The sequence below is a fragment of the Chamaea fasciata genome, unplaced genomic scaffold, assembly GCF_029207755.1.
Source record: "Chamaea fasciata isolate MVZ Bird 193981 ecotype frontalis unplaced genomic scaffold, bChaFas1.0.hap1 SCAF_3, whole genome shotgun sequence".
NCBI lineage: Eukaryota > Metazoa > Chordata > Aves > Passeriformes > Sylviidae > Chamaea > Chamaea fasciata.
The window spans coordinates 56079333-56106340 of record NW_027094088.1 but is presented as its reverse complement, the minus strand read 5'-3'; the positions used below and the strand labels follow the sequence as shown (position 1 = coordinate 56106340).

The window sequence follows — 27008 nt, the reverse complement described above, 5'->3', positions numbered from 1 at the left end:
AGGATATTTTATTGTTGGATGGAGCTTGAATTTGGTCACTAACTCATCTGTTCAACTTTTGAGTCGGATTCTTTGCATTTTTGTTTATACCTTTATGGTTAAATTATTAGATTCATAGATTTACAGTGACATTTTACAAACGTATGGGTCTGCAACCATAGTTTTTACTTGTGAAAGAATTGAAAACAATCTTTGAAATGTGTTTACAGCTCACCCAATTACCTTAAGAGCATATCCTTTAAAAAAAAAATTGCTTCCTCTCCACAAACAAACAACTAGAAGCCTTAGCCTGAAGATGAAAATGGTTCCGACGGTAGGAGGCTATTTTTAAACTTCAACAGATTTATTTTAAAGTTTGATTGATCTACTTTCTTTTGAGGTCTGGTGTTTTACTAGAGCAGTTAGCAGGTTTAGTTACGTACAGACACAGGCTGAGATTTATGAACGTTTCCCGTGTATAGAAAGGATAGCCGATGTCGGGTTGTGAAGTCCAAGGCATTATCCCTTTTACAGCACAGCCTAGGTTCCCGTCTAAATTTACCACCTTCTGCTCCTGATGGTGTGTTATCGTGCCCACGATACATCTTTTCTTGAAAATGTGTTTCTGGTTCAGCTTCCTTGCTCCCGAGACTTTTCTATTTTGGTTCCCAGTGTCATGTGATCCCCCTGGCCAGTGAGAGCCCCGCAGAGGGAATGGCAACAGCCTGCTGGGAGCAATGTAAGTCAGAAAAAAACTCTTGGCTTTTGCAGTTTCTGTCCCTCACACTCAGTTTTTAACGCTGCTTTTACCCTGAACCTTTGCTGGGCATGCCCAGTTATACTTATGGAAATGCTTGGAAGTTGAGTGTTTTGGTTTGGATTTAATTTTTTACTCTTTAATACTTTACTTTTCTTACTATGTTCCTTTTTTCCTGTGTCCTGCAGTGTCACCGAGAAGCTTAAAAAAGCAACAGAAAACAAGCCAAAGGCATTGCAAAAGTTGCCTAAACTGTGTTTTAAGGTGAATATTTCAGGTGTAGTAGTACTTTGTTTAATGTGTGCTATAGACGGTGTCGTAAATCCTGTGCTGCAGTTGCGAAAGAACAGTGTGACCCCCCCCTGTTCTGTCCTCTAGCCCTCAGTCAAAATCCTTCATGTAGGCAGAAAGGCAATAGTAAATAAAATAATCTGAAATCACATACTGGTGCCTTTACCAAGTGGCTGAGACATAATGGGGAAAGGATTTATTTGAATTAGAGGACAGTCACACCCAAGGCAGTATATCGTTTTTCTGGTATGAATGAAGTGAAATACTGTATGAAATACTGAAAAACTGATGCTGAGCAATACTTATAGCACATGATATTGAAACCATGTATTTAGTGAGATTTACCAACGGGGTGCTTCCTGGTACAAACTAAGAGTCTGATCTTTCTATTCTTTAACACAGGCTCTGAACTCGTTTGGTAAAATTTACTTGGTAATTATGGAGTAATGATTTTATCTAACTGCATTTTTTTTTCCTTAGATAAGTATGATTTTCTGAAAATCATTCCCCCCCCCAGCTGGATATATATATGTTTTACTTATTTTCTGTTTTGGGGGTTTTGGCTTTTGTTTTGATTTGACTTGGTTTTCCTTTTTTTCCTTTTTCTTCTTTCTTCCAAATTACATGTATTTTCACTGGAGTTTACTTGAAATTTTTGGACTTATCATTTAAGTGTTGCTAAGCTTATTTTGAACTTGGGTCCTAAGTGGTATGCCTTGATATCATATAAAAGTTAGAGAATGAGTGTTTGGAAAAACATGTAATGAAATAAGCTAGAATCTTTCTATTTCCCTTCATGGCCTATAGCCTGGACCTCCTGTCACATCACTTGGAGGTGCAGAGGTCATTACTGAACATTGTTTTATTTTATTGTGTTTCTGATCTATGCCCTAACAACCAGGTAATAAATGCAGGACTGTTGGAAGACTTTCTTCTTTTTCCCCCTTCCCCAAATCAATTCTGAACAGAGAAGTTTCATGCAATGGTTACACTGAAGTAGAAAGAGCACATTAGGTTTTCAGTTCAGTTCTCATCATCATCATAGGCACTGGAAAAAAAAGTTCGAAATTCAGTGTTGGTTGAATTGTTGCATTGTCAGAAGAGCAACAGTATCTCTGGGTAAATACCTGACTCAGAAACTGAAATAATTAGAAAAAGCCATACTCATTGTGCAAACTAGATGAAATTTGGAGCCAACCTTACAGAACTTTCGCTTAAAGGTTTGTGTTGCTGGTTTTGATGACAAAGTGAAGCATGTGCAGGAGTAAAGATCGTTTATAATGATTTAAAGAAAAACATTTGTCCACTAGATTATAAACGAAGTTCTAACCCAGTGTTGCCTATTTGCTTTCGCTTCATGAGTTTCCATGGTACCAATGTGCAGATGATGGGAATTTTGAGATTGCAGCTCAGAGCTGGATTTCCTATTGCTTCCTACAGCATAATGCTTGGGCTTGTGAACACGGGCCTAAGAACTGTGCCAATCTTGTGGTAACCAGAAAAATTGTAATAGGTAAAATATAATGAATTAAATTAGAAGATCTCTTATATTTTCTTTTTCTGTTTTTTTTTAAATTTTTCCCCTACTGATTTATTTACTTAATTTGTGCTCATTGGTTGTCTTTGTGTCTGAAAAGCATAATAACATACAAAAAAATAAAAAGGGGGTGGTGGACAGTAAAAAGCTTGGCTTTGAGGACAGTCAAACAGTTGCACAGGTTTCCCAAAGAGGTTGTGGAGTCTCCATCCTTGGAGATAATCCCAAGCAGACCCTGCCCTGACCCCAAGTAACCTGCTGTGGGTGGCCCTGCTTGAGCAGGGTGTTGTGCTGCATGACAGGGACTATGGGATCCTTTGGAGCCCCAGTGATCCCATAAGTCTCAGAATTCCCCTCTGCCATTTGAAGTCATAGGTAGCCCTGGTACTCTGGGGAGAGATCAGAAGGCATGTGTAGACTTTAATCTTAGGCTTTAATCATAGTTTAGACCTTGTCTTTTTGCTGCCTCAGTTGAGTCATCAGTCATTCATTTGGCATGATGACCATGTTTGTCTTGCTGGCACTGCCCAACACACCCTGCCTGAAATGTCACTGCCCAGCAAGGGATAGCACACTGTGAGCAGCTACTCCAAGGTACTTCAGGCAGCACTCTCTAATCCCATGTCTTTTGTCTGCTGTCTCCTCAGGCACTGAGGAGATACTGATGAAAAGAGAATGAGAAAAGAGTAAAATTAATGGGAGTACTGCAGGAAAAGTATAAGTAGAAAGTAAAGGGACAGAGCTAACAGGGACTGAGTTCTTACACCCATCTTGCTACTCTACTTGAATCTCGCTGTGGCATCTCCAGAAGCTGAGGAGGCGATGTAGATTGCACAAGCTATGCCAGGGTTTGTGGAAGGAGGGGAGGAAGAAGCAGATCCCACAGGAGCCCTTGGAGGCTAATGAAAAACATTAAACTCCAATCCCAGATATTGTATGCAGAGTTGTACTCTGGAGACCTGATGAGTGGTAGGTACAAGGGAACATGAGATCACTGGGAAGGAAATGAAAATACAAACACAGAGAAAAGAGAAAACAAAATCTTAATTTTTTATATATGGCAAAAGCAACATAAAATGCACATGAAAGGTGTAGATAGTTCAAGTAATACATTTAACATTAACATATGGATATAATTTAAAATAAAAATGGCAAAAAACTAGTAGCTTGACTTGCGTTTTGGAAAGACTGTTTTAAATCTTTCTGCCGTAGTGCTGTAAGTGATGATTTTGCTTAAGGACTATTCATCTTGATGAGATTTGGAACACTTATCCTGAAAGCAATTGCCAACATAAATCCAAACAGGTGTGACTGTGAATAAATTCAGACTGGAGCTGGAAAAGTAGATGGGTTCAGCCTGCTATCAGAGGGGTAGGCTAGGACATGTCGCTGTTTACAACAGGCTCAGGGAGTTGGCTGCAGGAGGTAGCAAGGATCACACTCAGTTACTCAGATGTCTATTTCCATTTCTGGCTAAATAGTGTAATTGGAATTATGGCAGTATTTTTTTTTTCCTGAAGAAGACACATTTTAAAAATATGACCATATATTAATATATTATTAGCTTTTATTTTTCTTCCTTTTTGGAGAATAATGCTATAGATAAATTGGAAACAAATTTGTGCAGTGCTTTCTTGCAGATGGATATGAGCAAGGGTGAAATATTCCTTTTTTTCAGTCTTAGGGGAAAAAACCCACAAAAACTTTCAAGGAGCCAGAAGCAGCTCAGTTTAGCAGCATTCAGTTGATGCTTGCAAACTAGTCTGAGAAAGAAGAGAAATGTGGAGGAAAAAGTTTTTAAATAATTACTTGATATTGAAAAATTTGCTAGATCTACAAGGTATATATATTTTTTTGTGGCAAGCATTTGCATATTTGCATGTTTCTTTGGTCTGTAAAAACCCCTTTTCTATATTGCATGCTGAAAGTAATTTTATTTATAATTTCACTAACCTGTGGTTTGGGTTGTCAATATTTGCTTTTACTTTTTTAATAATTTCTGTTACAATTGCTTACTGCAGACAAAAGAGCAAAATCTTTTTAAGTATGTTCTAAAATCTGAATGGTAAAACTTGTTTAGTTTTTTAAATTGGAAAAAGCATTTGATTTTGCAAAAATATCTTTGGTGTGATTTTCCATATTTTTATTAATGCTAAAATAAAAATAATAGTTTTCTTGCTGAGTCCTTCAACTACAAATGATATTTTGTCTTGTGTTTGATTATTTTAAAAAATTGAGTAGATAAAGGAGAATAATCTGCAATAAAACAAAGGTAGAATTATGTGTTTATGTTTCAGATATTTTGTTTTTTAAAGAGTCCAATTGAAGTTCCATTTAGAGATAATAATTTTGTATCTGTTCAGTTCTAAATAGCTTTCATTGACAATTTTTATGACTTCCAAAAGCACCGTGATTATGGGTTAGATCTGCCAAGATGCCTTGGAGATTATCATAACTGTCAATTCAATCTTTGTATCACCTGTGGCAGTTAAACATAAACACTGTGAAGCCAAAATTGGTCAGATATGAATTTTGTCAAATCACTTGGTTTGAAATTCAAACCAACAGAAAACTAAAATCTTCTTTATATTTTGTTCTTTGAAACTTGTTGGGGAATTTCAGTGTAACTGCCTATAGTTTTGCCTTCTATGTCCTTCAAATGGAAATAAACTTGTGTCTTCAGAAATTAGGTAATTGAGATTTTGCTTTGCAATTATACAGTATTATACAGAATTTCGCTGCTGTTTTTATTGGCTTCATCAGTTTTTGAGGTAATGCACTTGAATGGTATGTGTGGGCTCACCTTGCTTGATGGCTGTAAATCGACAGCCTGCTTATTCATTCCAAAAGGCCATTTATCTAAGACTCTGCTGAGGACCTTATATATAGGCATTGACACCTTGCTTGGACACATTTGGATGAAAAAACAACCCTGAACTCTTAATTTCATGTGCTCATTAGAAAGCTGGGTGCATTTCATAATATTTTTGTCCCAGCTGGTCTGATTGTTCTCTCTTGTCAACCTGAACTTTCTGTAATTTAAACTGAGCATATTTCTTTTTGTTTCTTGTCCTGTTGTGTGTGTTGCTATATCCAGCTAAGGGCTGCTTTGCACCAAACAGGAGAGCCTTCCAATGGTGTTTCTGTATTCGCTGGTGTAACAGTGCCATGACCACAGGTAGGGGGCACAATGGTTGTTGTAACTTCTCATCAAGCTGAACAAGACTCTGGGCCCTGTGTTAGGCTTTATTGTAGTCACCTTAACTCCAGCAGCGTGCCCACTGCTTACAGTCAGAAGTGTAAGCAAGCTCTTAAATTCTAACAGTACACTTCCTCAAAAATGATGGCTAAGAGACCCTTAGATTTTGTGCAGCACACTTCACTAAGTCCTCATCTCCCACAAAAAGCTCCTCAAAGATGCTGGCTAACATAAAACCAAAGGTGCTGGTTAGCAGGTCACAACACCACTGCTCAAAGGTGTTGGCTCAAAAGCCACAACACCCTTCCACAGGCTTCCCACTCCCACAGCAAACTTCAGTATTGAGTAGAATATAATAGCCATGCTTTGCCCATGGCAAAGCAAGGGAGGAAAGAGATAAAGACAGAAAAAGGAGAGAACAGAGTATCAGCAGTGCTTAGGTCCTGTGTTGGTCCACTACATGGATAGTCTGGAGCTGGGAAAAACAATGTAAGTGAATGAGAGAGGAAAAAGAGAGCAAGAGATCCCCTCCTGTTTATTGTTAAACTGGTGCACACCTCTTAGTGTACAATAGATTTTTCAGCCCTTTGAGCATTCCTGAGCTCGCTCCAATGTTAAGGTGAGCAGGAAGCTGCCTCAGCACAGGACTGCTCCACCTCTGCAGGACCCTTTCCTCTGCTGGCATCTTTCCTCTCTTAACAGTGTCACGTTTGAGACGAAACATGCCAATGCCCGGTCCTGCACTCCTAGACCCACAAGGGCTCACTCTTGCATATGCATGTGTGGACTTTAAAGCAGGAGGGCTTCAAAGGCACCATATGAAAGAATTTTTGTCATTACATGCATCATGGAAGTTCATAATTATCTCCTTAACACCTCATTTTGTGTGGGTGGTCTTTTTCTCAATGAAGTGTTTGCTCTTTCTCCCTGGTTTGCATGCAAAGTGTCCATTGCAAACAATGGGAAAGCAAATTTAGAGAAAAAGGGAGGTTGACATAAGTAACTGAAGATGACTTTCATAATTCCTTTTGGACTTTTAACAAAAATTGTCTTAAATATTGATTTGTTTTCTTCCTTTATTTATTTTCTATTAAACCTAGCAACATAAAGGATACACTTGTAGAAATACCTTTAAAAATAAAAGGGAAAGCTGAGTCAAGAGACTCAAGAAATTTCATGAACTAGATGTCAAGTCAATGATATATTTTCTTTTTAAAATAAGGACTAGGCACAAGCAACTAATCTTTCTTCCCTCAGGGATCAAATTGACGGAGGAAAGACAAACTGTTCAGCAAATTTGATCTTTAGTTACTTAAAGGATTCAAAACTAGACAAAACATTAAACAACTCATTATGTTCAAGGTAAAATTTTTGTTCTTGGGAAGTGTATACTTTTTGAATTGCACCCATATCAGCTGCTTTGGTGTTGCCAACCCTTCAACCCAACCTGTTACTACTGTAAAACAAACAGTTCTAGTAAATACTTGGCCAGTTTATGTCCTCCCACTTGGATATCTGAATTGGGGTAGGACTATGCCTTCCTGGTGGGTTACCAGACATTGGTGCCCATCCATATGAATGTGAGGCAATGTTGTGATGAGACAGTGAGTGCCTGGTGTCCTGGTTGGCATGCATTGCCAGACACATGCCTTGAGACTGCCCAAGGAACCAGTCTTGTGTATCTGTGAGGACACAGTCTGTGTTTGGTACACTTTTGGAGCAGTGTTTTCTGTTTAGTTTACCCCAAATGGAATTTGTTTTTTTTGCGCCTCCCAGCTGCTCTGTAATCCAAGCCAATGAAGGAAATTACTTTAAAACCTCACTACTTCTGTGAACAAAACCAGTAGCATAGACACAGATTATTTTTATTAACCAATTTCCTTCCTTATTCTAGCTAACCAACCTGTCACTAATTTGTCTCAGCCCTGGATCTGCTCTGACAAGACAAATAACTTTTTATGAAATGCAGGACCTTCAGGATTTAAAGCTACCTCTGCTCTTATCAAAACATAATCAAAGGCAAAACCAGATATTTTGGATATAAGTGGAACATTCTTTCTCTTAAGAATATCCTTTAAAATTCAATCTCTTTTTAATGATTGAAATCTTGTGTGTGTGACTCCAAGGCCTCTTGCACACAAAGCAATTCCCCTCTCTTGATCTAAAGAGGAGCAGATACATTCTGCACTGAAGCAGAATCTTATTTCTGCATAGGTAAGGCACTATGACCTGCTTCTCCATAGGCAAAACTCATGGTGCATCTGATTCATGCTGGTAAGTTTTTGCTTTAGTATCATTTGTTGAATCCAGCCTAAGTTGGATGGCTAGCCCAGTACTGAGCTGTCATAGCAACCAGATCGTGTAATTTGTTCACGGTGCTTATCCACATTTACCCTAAAGCCCAGTTAGGCTGTTTTTCTTCTCATGGATAGGCTGATCTAGAGCTTCACTGTTCTGTCAGCTGAGAGGCTTGTAATTTCCACAGTAAATTTATTTGCAGTGCCAGCTTGCTTTATTTGTCCTAAATAACTTGTAGGTGTTGATGTTTATGCCTAATGTATTTATATGGAATAATCAGCTTTCGTCTGATCTTTGGTTTTCTTTAGTCTAAGCGAGTTGAATTTTTAGTCATCATTTGTTTAGTATACTCTTTAGCCCTCAGATCTTTATTCGATTCCAGCTGCCATTTCATCCCAAATTCTATATTGTGAAATCCTTTTCCAACTCATTGCAGTTGGCCCTCACTCTTAACTACCCTAACATAAAAAAAACCCACCAAGCCTTGCAAGTTATTTGTCAAGCCTTTTTTGGCGTGGCTCATTGGATTTTTATTATTCAATCTGCCAGAGTTTAATTTTGTCTTTTATTGTCCTCATTAAGACAACAACTTCAGGGTTTTTTTTGAAGGGCTGCTTCAATTAATGTCTTACATTGGAAGTTCACTGTTTTGGTTTTCCTTATGTTTGCTCTGCAGCACTCAATATATTCTGTGTACTACCTATAAGTATTTTGCCTTTCTGTTTTTCCACTTGGAAGTTTCTTAATTGCAACTTCCTAATTTCCTGTTTTTTCCATTTAAGCACTATTTTAGGGGATTTGTTGGCTTTGCTTTTTCCTGCATGAATGCTTAATTTAAGGGCTTTATGACTGCTATTAAAAACTGGTTGTTTGGTGGCAAAATTCCAGATTATGAGGCTCTGTCAAATTAGTATTTGCTTTCATTGTGAGTTATGTGTTTATCTGGTCTCTGAAAAATTTAATAGTGGCTAAACATTTTATTTTGTAATCATGTACAACTTTGATATTTACTTGATTGTACGGGACCATTTTCGGTCTGCTGACATAGTTTGTCTCATCTCTGGCAAATACGTATTTGCCAAATACATACACTGCATCGCCAGTCACCAGCTACAGCATAGTTGGAGAAATCAGGAATAGTAAAACTGTACTGGGTGTTCCCTTCCATGTTCTGCTCAGGGAAGATATGTTTGAATTTTCTAGCTTTTAAGAGTACCATCAGTGAGCCTTTATTCTTTCCCCTCTCCCCACCTCTGCTCAAAATAGTGTCATGCGGCTGAATATCTTCTGTTGGTAAGGATGTTTTCTGACAGCTACATTTCGTTTCCTGCTATTCATTCTTAAGTTGTGTTGTATCATGCACCTCCTGTGCTATTTTCTTCTAAGTATGTTGTATTCTGAAATATGCCAGCTAAATACGCCCTAGTGACTTTATCAATTGTTGTTAAGTTCCTAGACTGGCTTAGAAATTTTTTTTTCTGATGCCCTCCAATCTGACAATGTCTTTCTCATTAGTGTAGTCGCCAAGTGACTGAGTTTGATATGTTGGGATGGGTATTCTGCACATTTGAAGAACATGTAGTTAAAATAAAGCCAGGACCTTCCTGAACTTACGTGAAGGAAGAAGAAGGCGGTGCTGGAAAAGCATAGAGGTAGGAAGTTCTGAGTGGCAGTACTGCTTAGGTTTCTCACATCACTATTTCTTGCAGTCCATCATCTTGTTCTCCTCGGGTCTCTGCTCTTGGCATCTGGTTGCTGTGAGGCTTTGTGAGATAGACATTGGGAAACATCTCTGCTGCAGAGTTTGCCTTACAGATAATTCCCACAGAATGAGCACAGTCCTGTTTTCCGAGCTTGTGTGGCTGAAAACACCTGCTTTGATTGTTCTTGTTGACTTCTTTTGTAGTACAACCTGTAGGAGCTCTCCAAATATTTTTGAAATACAACTGGTTAAGGAAAGCAACTCTGCTTCAGTACTTGATATCAGTCTGATATCAGCATGGCATAGGTTTCTGATGGGTAATTAATTATCTGTGCAGTTAAAAGTGCTGTCCATTTCTAGTCTTTATGCGTGTATTCCCAATAGGAGGTGTGTCAGTGGTAAGCAGAGGCAAATGTGATTTGCTACTCTGTTTCTCCCTACTGAACCGTACTAAGCCAGGATTATCAAACTCTATGGGCACAGGGTAACATTGACAGCTCCTGTCTGGCCCTCTGCTAGTGCTGAAAGTCTTTGTGTGTCACTTTTCCTCAGGACAGAGTAGTGTGCCTAGCAAATGGCTTGTTTCACATGCTTTCCTGCTCCCCACCCCCATACATGCTTTTATATTTAGCGGTAATGGAAATTATGTCGTTTTCCTGAAGGAAGGTTATAAAATATTCCATGTTATATCCCTTGATTAAAAGCAGTATTTTTGTATTTATAATTCCAAGTACTGTATTTTCCTGCACATCTGGTTAGTAATGCTATTATTGTTGCATTCATGACCCTGAGGAAAATATGAACAAAACCTGCAACAGAGAATGCTTGGTTGCTAATTCTTCTCCATTGGTCACTGCATTTTTAAAGCACAGTAAACAGTTTTCCTTCATTTTAATACGTGGCAATTTGTTTTGTTTTATACTTCTACAATTGTTGAAATTTATCACAGGCCCTAGAATAGGCAAAATATATTACACAATGTTATTGCTCTTATCAGCCAAAAATCTTAAATTAGGATTTATTCAGTGAATTTGAGAAGAATCGCTTTATACTTACACATAATGTACTTATATAATGCTCTTGGTTGATATTATTTTCTTAGTCTCTAATTCTAAATTAAAACCTTGATTTTTCTGAACCAGAAAAGACTTACTGAATACTGCTGTGGATTTTTTTGCATTACTGTTATTGAGAATACCAGTTTCATTTTAAGAATTGTCTCATTTCAGTATTAGGATTGCTTTTGTTGTTTCCTAAATATTTTAGGAAACAGCGTTTCTTGCCTGAACTGCTGCCTTATTTTTGTGTCCCTTTGTTTTAGCTTTTAATTACTATTTAGATTAGTTACTAAATTTTTAGAATTCCTGAAATGCTGCCTTTATAGCTGTTTTCAATCTTTGAATATATTCTCTGCATATGTTTAATCTTGTGATTATCATTTGACTATCTAAAATTTTATTATCTCAAAACAATTACTAAATTTATAAATTTTACTTGTTCATCTTTTAAACCAAAGGTAAACCAAGTTTTAATTTTTCTTTTTTAACTTCCTGAACTCTGATATTTTTGCCAATTATAGCTTTTCCCAAGAGCCAGTAAAGTATGCTTAAAAATTTTTGAAATACTAATTATAATCGCTCGGCAAATATTTGCTTTAAATTGATTTTAATCCTTGTTGCTTTCATGCCTGTGAAACTCTTCTTTTAAAATGTGAAAGGTTTTGTGTGTGTTCATGCGTCTGTGTATAGAGATGTATGTATATGATTTAGTCTTGATGCAATTACAACTTCTTGCAGTTTAGTTGTTATCAATTACATCCCTGTGATTGTAAACTTTTTTTTTGTTAAATTATTCTCTTCCTCTTTTGTCAAATGATATGTAATTTGCCCAAGTTGGATCCAGCAATTTTTTGATTTGAGAAAGTACTGTGTAAGAATTTTAGGGTATCCAAAGATTCTTTAACACTGAAAATTCAGAAGGAAGTGCCATGTGACAAGGATGGCTCACACTCTATAGAAAGTTTTGCTCTAGTCTTCTGTTCAACTCTTTTAATCTTTCTTTGGTTATTATTCTTTGATCTGTTACTTTTCTTTCCTTGATTGTAAATTCCTGTTTTTCAATATATATCACTAACTTTATTTGTAGTGTGCTTTATATATTTAATAACATAGTTAATGTTAAGAACATAAGAGCTTTTCTGGATCTACGCCCTAGTTTCTGCAGCCTTCCTTTTTTATGAGCACTTTTATCTTGTGTTTCGCTTTCTTATCATTCATTCTTCTTTTCATATTGCTTCCTTGCCTTGTCTACACATCCCACAGTTCTCATGCAATTTTCTTTCTTGGCTTCTCTTTTTTCCTGCCCTCCTTTTCAATCTTTTACATCTCTGCTCACAATTAATAGCTCTAAAGAATGAGGTACATTATCAAGGTTACTGTTCCTGACTCTGTGTTCTTTTAGTGTCATATTAGTATCAAAACAGCCTACCCTGAGAAAGTATCTGTTCTATTGAACATATATATACCACTGGAATCATCAGGAACGCAGTCATTTACACCCTCCCCCCCTCCCCCACTTTGTTTTTATTTCTCATATAATTTCTAGATTACAATATTGGAATTAAATTGTGACTACAGTGACTGGTGACAGTTTTTCAGCCTGTTCCCTTTGCCTTCATGGAAGTGCTGATACTGCTGTCTTAGAAAAAGCAGTCGGTGGTGACATGAAGAAATACTACAAATGAAACGAAGTGCTACTACAAAATATTTCCACAGCTCTGCATTGTCTGTGTTCACATATACTTGCAAAATTATTGACACTTGTGAACTTGAAACCTTGAACCTTACCTTGTCTGGTAAATGAGAACATTGACATTACTTCCTACTTGATGAAAACTTGCTTTACTTCTATTCCTTCCTTCTTTTCTATTCTTTCCTTCCTCCCATCCTCATAATAGAGCTGTTCTGTTCATACTGATATGACTATTAAATTGAAATAGCAAGATAACTCATCAATAGCAAGATAAGTTGCCTTCTAACTTTGAAGCATATTAGCCTGTTCTGGTTGTTTATGATTGATGGTTTCAGCGGTTTTCTTCATTATTGCTAGGCAACAAGAACAGGCATGTTGATTTTCCGTTCTGTTGATGGTACATCTTTGAAAGAACAACTTTCTTGTCTCAGTTTACCCAGATATGTCAGCCTATGAGGCAAAGAAACCTTTCCTGTCTGTGTTATGTTTTGTGTTTGATCTGTGGGTCAGTTTATAAGGCAATGTGAAGCCTAAAGCACCCTCCATCTTGGTGTAGGATTTCTTGGTCTAATGGCAAGCCTGCAGAATGTTAACATAGCAAATGCTTATGAAGAATTCTTGAAGTAATGTTGCTTTGGAGCCTTTTTCTTGGAAGCAGGGGAATTGAAGGAAGAATTCACCACTGGCTGAACTGAACTGCTCCCAGCAGCGCTGTGAAGATGCTCTGGTGGTACATGCTGTGGTTTGGCTCGGGCTGGAAGGCACATTCAGCTGTGTTGCTACAAGATGTAATCTACAGGCTTCTCAGGCTGAGAAATTTCTAGTTGTATGTTACCACACTATTTCCCTTCAAGAAAAGGTTCCCAGTTACCACTCGATGCCTGGTTCAAAAGGAAACTTTTTAGTCCTTTTGTTGACGGACTTTCTACTGGCTGACAGTCACCACATTTTTTCCTCTTGCTTATTTCTTTCTTCTTGTTATTTGTTTTACTTTTTGCTCACTCTCTTCCTTTGTTCAGGCCTTACCTTCTTCATTGTCCTCCATGTTCCCTGTTCCATCTCAGGTGGAGACCAAGACTGCACTGTCTGTCCTGTGTGGTTGCTCCCTGAATGTGTGCAGCTCCCTGATTCCTTCATGGATAGCCCTTGTCCCTCTTCTGACAGGGTCTGCTGAAGGCAGAGACTGTTGGGGGAGTCTCCTCAGATCCTGCAGCTACCAGCTCTATCACATCCACAACTCCTGTGAGTGAGTGGAAGAAAGGTTTGCCTGTGTTGTCTTGAGAAGAAGGGAGGAGAAACATACCCAGAACAGTGACATCTTCAGACGTTGTAGAAGTCTCTGAATATTTTCTCCATGTTGAATGGTTTAGGAAACTTTGATTAATTTCATGGTTCAAAAATGGTTTTGCTTGCAAAAGTGTTCTCAGAGAGTACAAAAGTCAAAAGCATAATTCAGATAATTTGGACAGCTTTCAATTTCTGCAGCTTATTCTCACTTCAAAGTAAGTCAAACTGCCACAAAATCTGTGAGGAAGAGTTGAATCACAAGGCTGCAATTTTTGTATTTACCTTTGAAGTTTTTTTTTTTTTTTCCTCCTTTGGAGAACTGTTGCTTCCTTTGAGTCTGAACAAATACCATGAAAAACTTAGGCTTCATTCTTTTATAACTATATTAATGTGTATATATACACACACATATATCTATATCTATACACATGCATATATAAGTGTGTGTGCATACATACACACACACATGCATATTTAAATATTCTTGTCTGTAATGATGATACCATTAGCACAAACTAATGTCATATATCAAGAAGTTCATTTTGAAAAGATGCTACTTGTCTCTAGAGATGCTACTTGTCTCTGTCATCATTTGGGGATGGTACTTCCCAATTTAGTGCTCCCACTGAGACTCTCCAAACCATGTATTGCTTGTTCTCTTCCTCCTCCCCTTTCCCTCTGGCAGGCTGGAGATGAGAACTGGGGATAGAAAAGGTAAGATCACAGGCTGAGACAAAAAAAATTTACTAGAAACAACAATGAGATAAGAAAGCAAACAGTAACAAGAGTACTAATGACAGAGGGTACAAGAAATGAATGATTCACATGAACCCCTGGCAACAGACAGTACCTCACTGCTCCTTCTGCTGTGCTGTGTTAATCCCAGAATGGAGCCCATCCCCTATCCCTGGAAAATGATGAGAGGTCGTATAGAATACCTCTGTGTCTTAGCCATGTCATCTCCTGGCTAACTGCAAAAATTAACCCTGTCCTGGTTGGGACCAGGACTGGCTCTTACTCCCCTGCTCTCCCCTCAACATCTTTCCTTTCAGACCTGAAACTGTATTTTGCTCTGAAAAATATTGCTATACTCAAATTACGTTGTTTCTCAAAGTGGTATTTAGTGTAGATTTCTGAATTTCTGTTTGTTTGTTTGTTTGTTTTGTTTTAGGTTATTAAAGGGCCTCCTGTCACCTTTCAATACTCCTGTGTATGAGCTGGGAAAACAATAGACACTCCTGCACACATAAACTTTTTCAGATTATTCTCACATGGGTAGAGAAGAGGATGTCACCTTTTATCTGAATGGCTTTTAAAAAATTCCATAATAGCATGTCTCTTGTAAAGATAGCTGGAGGCTGAATGTTGTTGGATATAAAGACTTGAAGTATTTAAAAAATCTGTCAAAAGAGACACATACTTTCTTCATATATTTCTTACTTCTAAAAGTCTACCACTACTGAAAAACTGGAAATAACTAGAATTAAACCAACCCTTAACTTGTAGGAGAGCTCCAGGAGAACATCTGGCTTAGTCTGAACCAAAGACAATCAGCTTTATAAATGGTGGTGCTTTATTTATTTCTGTGTATGAATAATAGTTTCATAATAGAAATATCCTTGAGATAGCTGGTGAAAACATATTAAGGTCAGAAGCTTGCAAAAAAGATGCAAGTATTTAAGAAGAGGATAATTAGCAAATGGAAAAGATGTAATTCTCTAGGTAACTTTCAAGGAAGAGATTTCCTATTAGAAAATCCACTCAGACACACCAGTCATTGTGTTAGGGTATAGTTTAAGAAAGGGAGTAGTTTTAGGAAGAAGATAAATTGTCTGACTTAAGTACAGGACTAAGAAATGAATTTTCCTGGATCATTTTCACATGCACAGGTGAAAAAGCTTTGCATACCTCTTGTTCTCTTTTATTTGCTCTCTACTAATCTTGACCCATTGTCTCCTCATTCTAATTCAGACTCTGCTGATAATTTTGGGATTCCCAGGATCCTTTCTCATTGTGCTTTCTTAGGCAGACAGGGTAGTGTCAGATGGCTATTATGTGAAATTTATTAATGAATATTGACATATTTCTTGAAATTTTCATGTTGGTATTGCTGTAGTAATATGAAGCCTTTTTTTAAGAGTATTACTGGGCACATCTGTTCTATTAATGGACACATCCTTGAATTTTTTAACATCATGTCTTCAATTTATTGTTGGCTTTAAAAGTCTGTCTACTTTTTAAAAGATTTCTAGTTCTTTGCAAAACAGCTTCTGTGTCAATCTTCTCAGGTTAAAGCACCCTGTAGACATCTTGTGAATTTTTTTATTTCCAGATATTTTTGCTTGGGTTTTTTTCCCTTCTCCTCTCTTGCCTGTTTGTTTGTCTGGGTACCCTTAGAAACATCTTTTACTAGTGGAAATATGCACAATGCTTTCTGTAGTGTCACTGTGATTGAATCAGAAACAGAATTTACTTGCAAAGGATTTTAGGGTTTTAGTTTCACTGTTCCTATTATTATCCTGAATTTATTATCCACTATTTAGTAGTGTGTATTAGAGAGACCTACAGATTTCTAATCTGTTTTTTCCAATGCTGGTATTGCAACATTACCTGGAATTAGGGAGTGGAATAGTCAACTGTGTGTAGTAGGATATCTGGATTGGATGAAGAAAGTATTCCCATTTATATTTTGTATAATTGCATATTATAGGCTGCAATCTTCAGAGAAATCACTTTCCAGAGTTCCTGTGAAAATTTGTTATATTCTCATTATGCTGCTGAGGAGTTCTCTATAAGAACTACAGTCTCAATTTTTGCATCAACTCCCTTAATTCTGGAGGCCAGGGGGTGCTATAGGTATATGCATTGTAATCTACGTAGGTTCAGTAGTCAATATGAAGCCTCTTGTATTTTTTTTATTTTGTTGCAGTTCTGAATTCTGAGTGTGCTCTTTCTTAAAGAATTATTTTAGTGGTGTATGTACGTCCACCTGCACTGATTTGGAGTATAGCTTGTATGTATATGCATCTTACCTGAGTGAGGTAATGCAAAAATGAGGCTCAGGCCTGGAACTTTGGCTCTGGGAGATGATGGACCTTATACTATATTAATATGATTTCTTTTCTTAGGAGAAAGAACCTTCTGTGTGGAATGAAATGGAGGAGAAATAGTTTATTTTCCAGATAAATTCCACATTTAAAGATACGTGTAAATAACACATATGTATACCCTTATGTGTGCTTTGATAGTCTTTTCACAGTCGGAAGATTTTGAAAGAATGATTTTCTTAATAAAATCTTGACTGTATGAAAAGAAATTTTATTACATTTAAATATTAGGCAAGGTGAAATTATTTGGACTATGTATTCTCAGAATCAGTTGGTTAATGAAACACCTGTTACTCCTTTCCTTCTGCTCTAACCATTCACATATGTAAGCAGCTAGGAAGTGTGTGAAACTAATCAGTTTTTCGTAAAGTAATAATATACACAAATATTCACACAGCCTGAGAGCAAAGGAGACATCAGTAAGTTCACATAGAGCATGTCATATCATGTTTTCATTTGTATGTTCGAATCCTTGATGAACTAATAATTAATTAGCAGCTGATTTGTAGGTGGAAAGATCTTGGCCTAATTTGTTTTATTTTTTCAAAACCACATTTTCCCGGAAGTGGTTATTTGAGACAACAAAAATTAAATCCTGGTCCTCTGGGTTTTAAGCCCCTTTTTTATCATGATTTCCAATTTCCTTTTTTAATATGCTACATTATTTTACTGACTGTTGAAATGCAATACAACTGATTTGAAAAGGTGGTCATTGAAATAATAATTTCTTTATTTCCCACTGCTAACAGTGCAGGATTAAATCTATACATCATTTCTGCCTTCTAGGCAGCTTATGAACATGTTCTGCAGACACATAATGCCTACTAGCTTTGTGTATACACAGTTGTGTGTGTACGTCTGTATGTATTTATCCAGAAGCTGTTACATTTTTTTTTCATCCCCAGGGGACTTTGTCAGATTCGTATGTCTTTTTTTTGTGCATTTGAAAATCATTTCAGGTGTGAAGCAGTTTGGAGCTGTTTTTTTATTTAAAAAATAATAATAATAAAAATTTCTCTAATAATAAAAGTCTCTATTACGTGTTTAAAAATGAGTGGACTACAGCCAAAAAAGCTGTGGGCACGGTTTGTGAATGTTGACATTGCATGAAAATAAGTAAGGCCGAGATTTCACTTTATGAACGGTCTATTAGCAATGTTGACTTGAGACTGTCCTGCTGGTGATTCTCAGAGAGTTCCTGTCACCCCTTTTGCAGAGCAGACTTGCTGTCTGTTGAACTGTACCATAATCTAGGTGAGGGAACAGATCTAAAAAAACCTTAGTAACTGTGAGAGCTGTGTGTATGTGTGCATTTTAATCTTGGATCAGAAAACCATGCAACCTGCCAGCAGTACTTCTGATCCCGCTGAAGTAGTGGCTTAGGTTTAGGAAGGAACTACTGGAAAATGGAAGGCCAAGAACCCTGTAAGTCAGATAATAAGCATTGTGGAAAGGAAATACATTATCAATATTCATCCTTTTTCCTGAGAACATCCTTTGTGCCTGAGAACATTGTCCAAATGCTTCTTGAACTCTGTCAGGCTTGGTGCTGTGACCACTTCCTTGGGGAGCCTGTTGCAGTTCACAACCGCCCTCGGGGAGAAGAATGTTTTTCTGATATCCAACCTAAACCTCCCTTGACATAACTTGGGGCCATTCTCTTGGGTCCTGTCACTGGTCACCACAGAGAAAAGATCAGTGTCTGCCCCAACTCTCCCCTCATGAGGAAGCTGTAACTTCAGTGAGGTCTATCCTCAGTCTCCTCCAGGCCGAACCAACCAAGTGACCTGAACCGGCCTCTCCTCAAGGCCCTTCACCAGTGGATCCCCTTCCGGGGTTGACTGGGTTTGATAAATCTCACAGTAATGGTCCTTCAGCTCAGGGCCCTGAGATCTTCCCCTTGGTGGTCTCAGTCATTGGTTTTGACAACAGAGACAAAGAATGCATTAAACATCTCTGCCTTGTACCTGTTTGTGAGGTGACCGTGCTCATCCTGTAAAGGGCCAGTGTTATTTTTACAGTGCCAGTTGCCATTAATATATTTGAAAATACTGCTTTTATTGTCCCCCACAGGACAGATGTGCTTTGGTGGCATGTATTTCCTCATTATGGTGGCAAGCACCATCTTTGTATTCTTCCCATGTCACCTGACCTTCTTTCTACTGGGCATACACATTCTTTATTTTGTCCGTATTTTCAAGACATTCCTGTACAGCCAAGATGGCCTTCTGCCCTCACCTGCTTGAATTCTTACATTGGGAATTGGCTGCTCCTGTGCCCTTAGGAGGTGATGTTGAAAATGTGACCAGCACTGATGGACGCCAGTACCTGCCAAAACCCTTTTCCCAGGGGCTCATCCCACCACGTTTCACTTATGCCACTGACGTCAAATCTTTGGGACTGGGCCAAAGCATCAGCTACCTTTGATTGTTGCTCATGCTGCCTGCATCAGTATAGAAACATTTCAGGTGTGGAAGGTGGTAACCAACACCTCCTGAAGCAGATTGAGGGATCACATTAGTGCTCATTTCCTCAAGGTTTGGCACATCATGAAGGTGTAATACTTCTACAAAAAGAGTCCTAGAGAAATGACTTTAGTAGTGATGGGAAAAAATAATTATGGAAGTATTTTGTCTTGGAACCATTACTGAAGATTAGGGAGATTTTCTCTGTTGATCTGTATAGAAATTGTATGTGTCCTACTTGGTTGGTAATATTGATGTAAAAGGGGTTTCTAGTGGCCAGACTCTGACCTGTGATGTTTGCCCATGTCCTTTTTCCCTGAAGACAATCAGTATTAATGTAACTGTCTTTAGTCTGACATTTATCCAAATTTTTTTTTGAGGGGTCAACTTCAAGTCATCATCTAAAAAAGCCTGTCTAAAGCTAAAAAGCTTATCTAAAATCTATTATCTACTGTTATTTGTTACCATATGTATTTGAAGACAGTACCTTATAAATGCAATCCTTTCCTGGAGAATTGACATTCATCATCGGGGTATGTCAGCAGTTTGAAGGCTTTTTATTTTTTTCACGGTTCGATTCAGAGAAGAGAAGTGGAAAACTAGACAGGGAAATTTCAAATGAATTCTTGGTGACCATAGGCTTTTTCAACTGCAAGTCAAGAGGAAGTTCTGAAAATATTTTAAAAAGAATGCTGTGTTTGTTGTGGTTTTTCTATAAGTTTTTCTTGCCTTCTTTATCCCCCTTTACATTTATTTTTGGAGTGCTGTTTTTATGAGAATTAGGAAAGATTTTTTTGTTGTTGTTGTGCAATTTGATGCTTTATGGCAGATAGCACAACACTCCTTAGTGCGTCAGACAAGTGTCTATTGGCACATGTTTAGCATGTTGCCTGAGAAAAAGTGTATTTTCTCAATTGACATTAAAGTCAGTGAGACTTTAAAGTCAGTGAGACTTTTTCAGCAGTGAGACTGTATTTTAGTAAAACAAAGTATGTATAGATACTTGATTCCTTGCTGCTAATGAGAAAGATACTTCTAGTTACTTCCTCAGTTATGTGTTCATCAGATAAATACTGAACATCAAAGCAGAAATATGAATACTGCAAAATTACAAGAACTGCTATTTCATTCTTTGTTCAGCTTTATTGTTTATGCAGAGAATAGGGTAAAGTTCTAATGACATGATTGCATGATATTTGCTGTAAAACTTCCTTTTCTGGGATAAAATGCAAGAAGCATAACTGATGAACATATATTCCATGTTTCATCACCGTTGTGTAATATATGGTAAAGTCTTTTTTTTTAAATACTGCTGTTAAACCATTATGGAGATTAATAACTTTATTAATTTTCATTAGGTCTTTTTATGGTTTAATATAAGACACCATTTCAAAATCACTGAGGACAAGAGAGCAGTATTATTTCTATTTTAGAGATCATGGATGGGATAAAAATTAAATTAGTAGATTTTAGTCTTTTGAGATCTTGTTTTTCTCAGCACTTAGCATTATAAAGCCCTTTAAATACTCATATTTAACCCTGAGGCTTAAATGTCAATCTTAACTTCACCTCTGATTTACACAGGAAGTAAAACTAACAATTTAGTGCATTTAAAGTAAGATGATGAAATAATTTGAGAGATATTACTCCTGCAATTCCAAGGCTGATATTTTTTTCACCTGTCATATAAATATTTTGATTATATACTGGCAAAGATGGTACCTGTTATTAGCAAAAAAAAAAAATTATGAGGGGTTAACTGCATTCTGTCTTAAGTTCTATGCTAAGGTTTGGACCACATTTTGAAGGATGGAGGGATTAAAAACTAGGTGATAAAGAAAAAATGAGTTAAAATAAAACCAGAAGTTTATTGTGCATGGTATTATTTCTTTGCTAATATATTTTCCAGACTAGGAAAACCCAACTGGTTTGATCGACATTAGTTGAATCATTAGGGGAAAAATCGCAGGAACAAGTATTAACTAGACCAATGAAGATTAAAATCCCTAAAGCACAAGGTCTGCAGTAACTGAACTGTACAGTTTACTCTACTGTAAAACAGAATAGTAATGCTATAAAATGAAAGGCAAGTAATACTGTCAATTGTCCCTGTAAAATTAGGTCTCCCTGCCTGAAGTCAACTAAAGAATACTTCAAGTCAGGTATACTTAGATATGTTTAGGCGTTTGTAGTTGTACATCAATGTCATAGTTGCTAATTGGATGGTTATGAGTGGATACCATTAGTGCAGCTGTAATCGAGTCAATATGCTCAGGTGTTTCAGTGAATATTTCAGAGTACAAAAAACTCATGGATGTACTGCAGCTGGTCAAGCAAAGGGCTAGAGAGGTGATTCAGGGACTGATGACTGGTGCATCTAAGGGGCAGAAGAAACTCTGTTCAGCCTGGGGTGAAGTCTGAGGAGTTCTTGCCAATGTGCATGAGTACCTGACGGGGGCAGCTCTGTACACAAGTGATACAGACAGAAAGAAGATGGAGCCAGATTCTTCTCAGTGGTGCCCAAGGACAGGAGGTGGTGGGCACAAACTGAAACACAAGAAATTCAACATGAATACAGGAAAAACCTTTTCTTACAGTAAGGGAGGAGTCAGGCATTGGAATGGGCTGCCCAGAGAGGAGGTGGAATCTCCACCTGTGGAGATATTAAAAATCTGGCTCTGCACAATATAAGCACATGTTCTGACTGCCCCTGCTTGAACAGAGGTGTTGGACTAATGGATCTCTCAAGGTCCCTTCCCCTTAGTGACTGTCATATCCTGGGATGTAGAGAAAGATCTATTCAATTGTATAAGGTTCTGCATTATATTTTATGTAATCTTTGTTCAGGTCACACATGTGCTGGAAAATTGTTTTGAACTAGAAGATGAGCAAAAAATTTATAAACTGTAATTTGAAAGGAAGAAATCTGGAAGAGGTATGAGAGATATGACAGAATACTCTGAATCAAGGACTGTAATCTTCAGGTAATGGATAGTGCTATTTAAGCTAAAAGGCAGTAACCAAGCTGAAAGCTGATATGAATGTAGAGTTTCTTAAAATATGTGCAATGAGATTCAAGAATAGTTTTCCTCTTAGACTGAGAGATTTTAGCTGGTAAGGGCTATCTAATTTGATCAAAATGAAGTAAAATTTCACAGAAAAGCTGAAGATCCTTCTAACTTACAGCTCAAACTCCACTGTTTTGGACTCTGCTTGAGAAGAGAGAAGTATTTGAAATGGTCAGTAAAAGGACAATGGATGTACTTTTCTCAGTGTTGTCCTTGGGAACATCACACATTATCCATGGAAAAATTGATCCTGTGTACAGCACAGCAAATCACTGCAATAAATTTTGTCCCAAACTGTTGTAAGAAGCTGAAAATATGAAAAGAGCTGTTGCACAACCTTAATTACTGGCAGTCACTAGACTTTCTATAATGCAGTTCTATAATGCTTCTAAAATCAAATAATAATATTTTGTTAGAGAAAGATGCATAACTGTATGAAGTGGCAAGAATTGCAGTATGCAGCAGGATAGAACTATTTGATGTGTATCACTACTGTTTAGGATACTTGAGGAAAATAATTAGGTTTATTAGAAGGACTTTTGGTTAGCTAAACTTTTGTAAGTGACGGGGTTTGCATCAACAGATATGAATTTAGAGTGATTCTCTGCATGTGATGATATTTGCCTGTTAACATTCCAAGACAATGTGATGAATCTAAGGTCAGTTCTGGTGCACTCTAACCAAGTGCTATTGAAAAGAAAAAGGCACTTTTATGCTTCTTCCCCTTTCTTGTTTTATACTGAGACTGTGCAGCCTCTGGACAGACCTGGGCTATTTGCACATTATGAACAGCACAGCATAATTAGAGCATGCAGGAGTATTTGGGAGCCTATGGGACAGGACACACTGAATAGGGGAAAGTTGTGTTGTGCCTTCTTCTTCCTACACATTTGCTGGAACCCCTGCCACTGAAAAATCTCAAAGACCATCATGCACCTTCCCTTCCTTTTAGCCCAGCCATGTTGCTGGCAGGGAGAAGAGTAAGAACCATGAGAGGAGGAAAAGCAAATGTGTATACTCCCTCTAATACCCTCCCTGCCTTCAGTTAATTTAGGGATTTAAGGAGCCAGGAGCCAGGTCAGGGTTTTGAGTATTTAATGAACCTTTAGTGATTTGATCTCAGCTTTCTCTGTGTCCCTTAGAATCCAAGTAAATTTTGAACATCTGCAAAATAATTTAGCAATGAGCTGTCTGTTACATGAAAAATTATCTCTGTTTGTTTTGAACCTGGCTCTTAGTGGCTTCATTCCATGCTCTGTGGTTCTTGTATTGGTAAAGAGTCAAAATTCACCCATCTTCTCCATGTCATTCATGATGTGGCTGATCTCTGTCATACTCCCTCTAATGAGCCTCTTTTAGCTTAAGACTGTGATCCCAGTTCACTGTATTCTTCATCCCTAGTACAAAGGAGGTATTCTGCATGTTCTCCAGACCTTTTGTCATCCTTGGTTATCTTAAACATTTTGTGTCCTTGCATATACTGCTTAGGAGAAAGGGACAAAATCTGCAATTGGTATTCCAGGTTGTCCTGGGTTGTAGTATAGGATGTGCACAAAGTATTCTATCACCATCATCATGAACTGTTGAATCCAGGTGGGGCAGTGTTTTCCCAGACCCCCTCCCTCTGGGCCATTATCTTCTGTTACTGGCCCATCAGATGCCTTGCCCATGACTCATAGATAACTCCCTCCGGGAGTTGTCTCTGTTTAATGGGCCATCAAGGACCCCCTGCATGACCCATCATCCCATTGTGAGATGCTCCGCCCAGGGGGAGGAACCAAGCATTCTCACCTAGATATAATCTGGGGTTTGGGGCAGTACGGGGGCCCTTACCCACTGGATTCCCAGAGGAAAAGAGGTACCAGACCTTGCTACAGGATCACTGCTTCAAGAAGACCATCACATCTGGACTGTTTCCATCACTCTGCTCAGGCAGTGTTCTGACTCTGTCAGTGGTCTTTTGTATTATTCTATCTATTTTATTTTACTTTCTTTCCTTTCTTCCTATTAAATTGTATCTCTAACTTGGATCCTCTCATTTGTTTTGCTTTCAAACCACTACACAGGTATAGAAAAAACATAGATTCATGGCAGAATTCTTTCTTGGCGATCTGCCAATCATAGTGTATGAAGTTAGATTTTAGAGTCTACAGCTCATTATTATAACTTAATTACTCCATTCTGGAGTTTTTTATCTTTCCTGGGTGGAGATAATCTGACTGGCAATTTTTTTTTTTTTTGTATTCACTGTTTCATATCTTTCAATAGCCTGTTCTACACTCAGCAGCATTTCAGACAGATCTTTTCCTAGTTGTTCACAAAGCAAAAAAAGCTGTCAAGTTATTCCATGTACTTCTGCGAAGGACTGCTCTTCTTGCTCTACTTGCTGTTTTTGTGCCCTGATCTTCAGATTGCCCTTGGCAGGTGTCAGCTCCAGTTGTGCCTCAAGAACAATGTAGTGCTAGATTTGCTTTAGCTGTTTCTCAATCACTTTTTTGGCCTGCCTTACAGTGTGCTTGTACCTAATCTCCCACAGCTCATCAACATTTCTGTTTTCTTCCTTTAGACACAACTTCAGCCTTTGGAAGTTTGTTTTCTTGTATATAATCTACTCCCTTTCCTTCCTAGCTTCTCTCTGCCCTTTCTCACAAGCCTTTCCTTAAGTGGCTCAGTTCCTGTGATGGTGTCCTCAAGAAACCACTTCTAAGGATTTAGTTAGCTCTCCCTGTGGGGTTTTTTAACAGGACTCTTTATTTTTATGTCCTTTTGGATCTGAGGGCATTGTGATGGGTATTTAGAATTTCATACCTCTGCTGTCTGTAGGCATGTAATGGTTGCTGTTCTACATGGGCTGTTTAAGTGTGCATGATTTTTGAACCAAGCCATGCAGTGCATCTTTTATTGAGGACTATCTATTTGCGCCATGAAACAATAACTTAAGGTATTTGGTCATTGTATTGTTGCTTGATACATTTTCTGTACCTACGTAGAGATAGCCAAAATCTGACACATTGTCATGTTTTCTGTATGTGTTGCCTCACATCCCTGAGCACATCAGAGACTATGTCACCATTCCAATAGCAGACTCCCAGACTCCCATTCATCCTTTTTGGGTAGGCTTGATATTTCTAGCCCTAGAGTCTGTACTACTTTTTGAGGTACTTAGCTCAAAACTATTTGTTTTCATTAGGCTCTACAAAAGGTTCTGCTTCTATCTGCTATCTGTTTCTGATAAAGCTGGTTGCTTTACTTTCTCCAGTTTATTTTGTGTGCTAGCATCAGGGGTTATTCGCTAGTTTCCAATATGCCCAGGATGTCTGTGCCTTAATTTAGGGCTAGATATAGCAGTGCTATCAACATATTTCTTATGCTTACAGTATTCATGTGGAAGCACGTGTACTGAATTTTGTTCTTTTGGCACTGTGTTTAAAGTGCCAGCTTGTTTTCTTTTTGCCTGTTTGACAACTCCTGTCAGCTGGTACTGATTGCGCTGAATTTTCTCTTTGTCATCTGTAACAGAGTTGTTACCTCATATGGTGTGGTATCTTTTCCCACACTGGAATTTAAATGCTTTTTAATTTGTTTAAAATCTTTCTCATGATCTTCTTTCTTAATTTTAAGCAGCAGTTGATTTTTTCCTGCTTTCTTCAGCTGAAGGTTCCTTTATTTTGATGAAGCAGACTCAATTTCTAATGATTCTGAACCTTGGTCCATTCTTTCTGCCATATTCTGAGGTAGGTGTAAATCTTGGTACTTCACTTCTCATTCTGATTCTGAGCAAAATACTGTGAGCATTCAGAAAATGCCACCACTGAAATTCTGGTCCTCTACTGGTTTCATAGGAACCTATATTTTTTTCTGCCTCAATTCAGCTCTTCCTTGGGATCATGCATTATCTGCGTAAAAATATAGATGAGTGTTTCCTAACCACCTTCTATCTCAGAAATACTGCTCTGAATTTCCATGCATCCCTGACTTAGGAGAGATGTTTAAAAAAACCCCAAACCCAAAACCAAACAAACAGCCCAACTAAAAACACCAAGCAAACAAAGAACCCAAAATAAAATGAAAACCAAACCCCAAACCCCCACCTTTTCTCTTTTCCCCATGGTTCTCTAATATCCACAGGCAGCAAATGTCCAGTCACCTTCAAGTGTCTTGCAGGAGAGTCATAGCACGCTTTTCAGCATGAGTGTTCTCATCCTGAAGTAGTCTCTTCTTTTCCTACATGTTTACTGCCAGAAACCTTTTTGTAGGTTTCATCTACCTACCAGATCATCTTATTGCTGCATGAACATCTGAGATTTTGCCTCAGTTCACACAGGATTATGATAATTTAGTAAGGAAGAAGCTGGAAAAGGGCCTCAAGAATAGAATGAAAATTTGCTACTTAGGCAAACAAGGTCAGAAGAATGCCTAGAGAGAGAAAATGGAATTATATCACCAAAAGCTAACTTGATTCGTATTTAACTTTTCTTAGTGATTTAATTAATCTTGATCCATTTAAAAACTAGAAGCAAAAATACAACTCTCTTTCTTTTAACCTTTAGTAACCAAATAGCGACAG

The 27008-nt window shown here is 37.8% G+C and overlaps 1 protein-coding gene across 1 annotated transcript in view; it reads left to right on the top strand.

Annotated features, from left to right (window-relative positions):
• The first annotated feature begins 701 nt into the window (after positions 1-701).
• The window catches only part of ESR1 (estrogen receptor 1), a 160277-nt gene continuing 133970 nt past the window's right edge, over positions 702-27008 (top strand). Inside the window, 1 exon segment of the mRNA XM_066179081.1 lies at positions 702-718. Coding sequence (XP_066035178.1) covers positions 717-718 — 2 coding nt within the window. The 5' untranslated portion in view covers positions 702-716.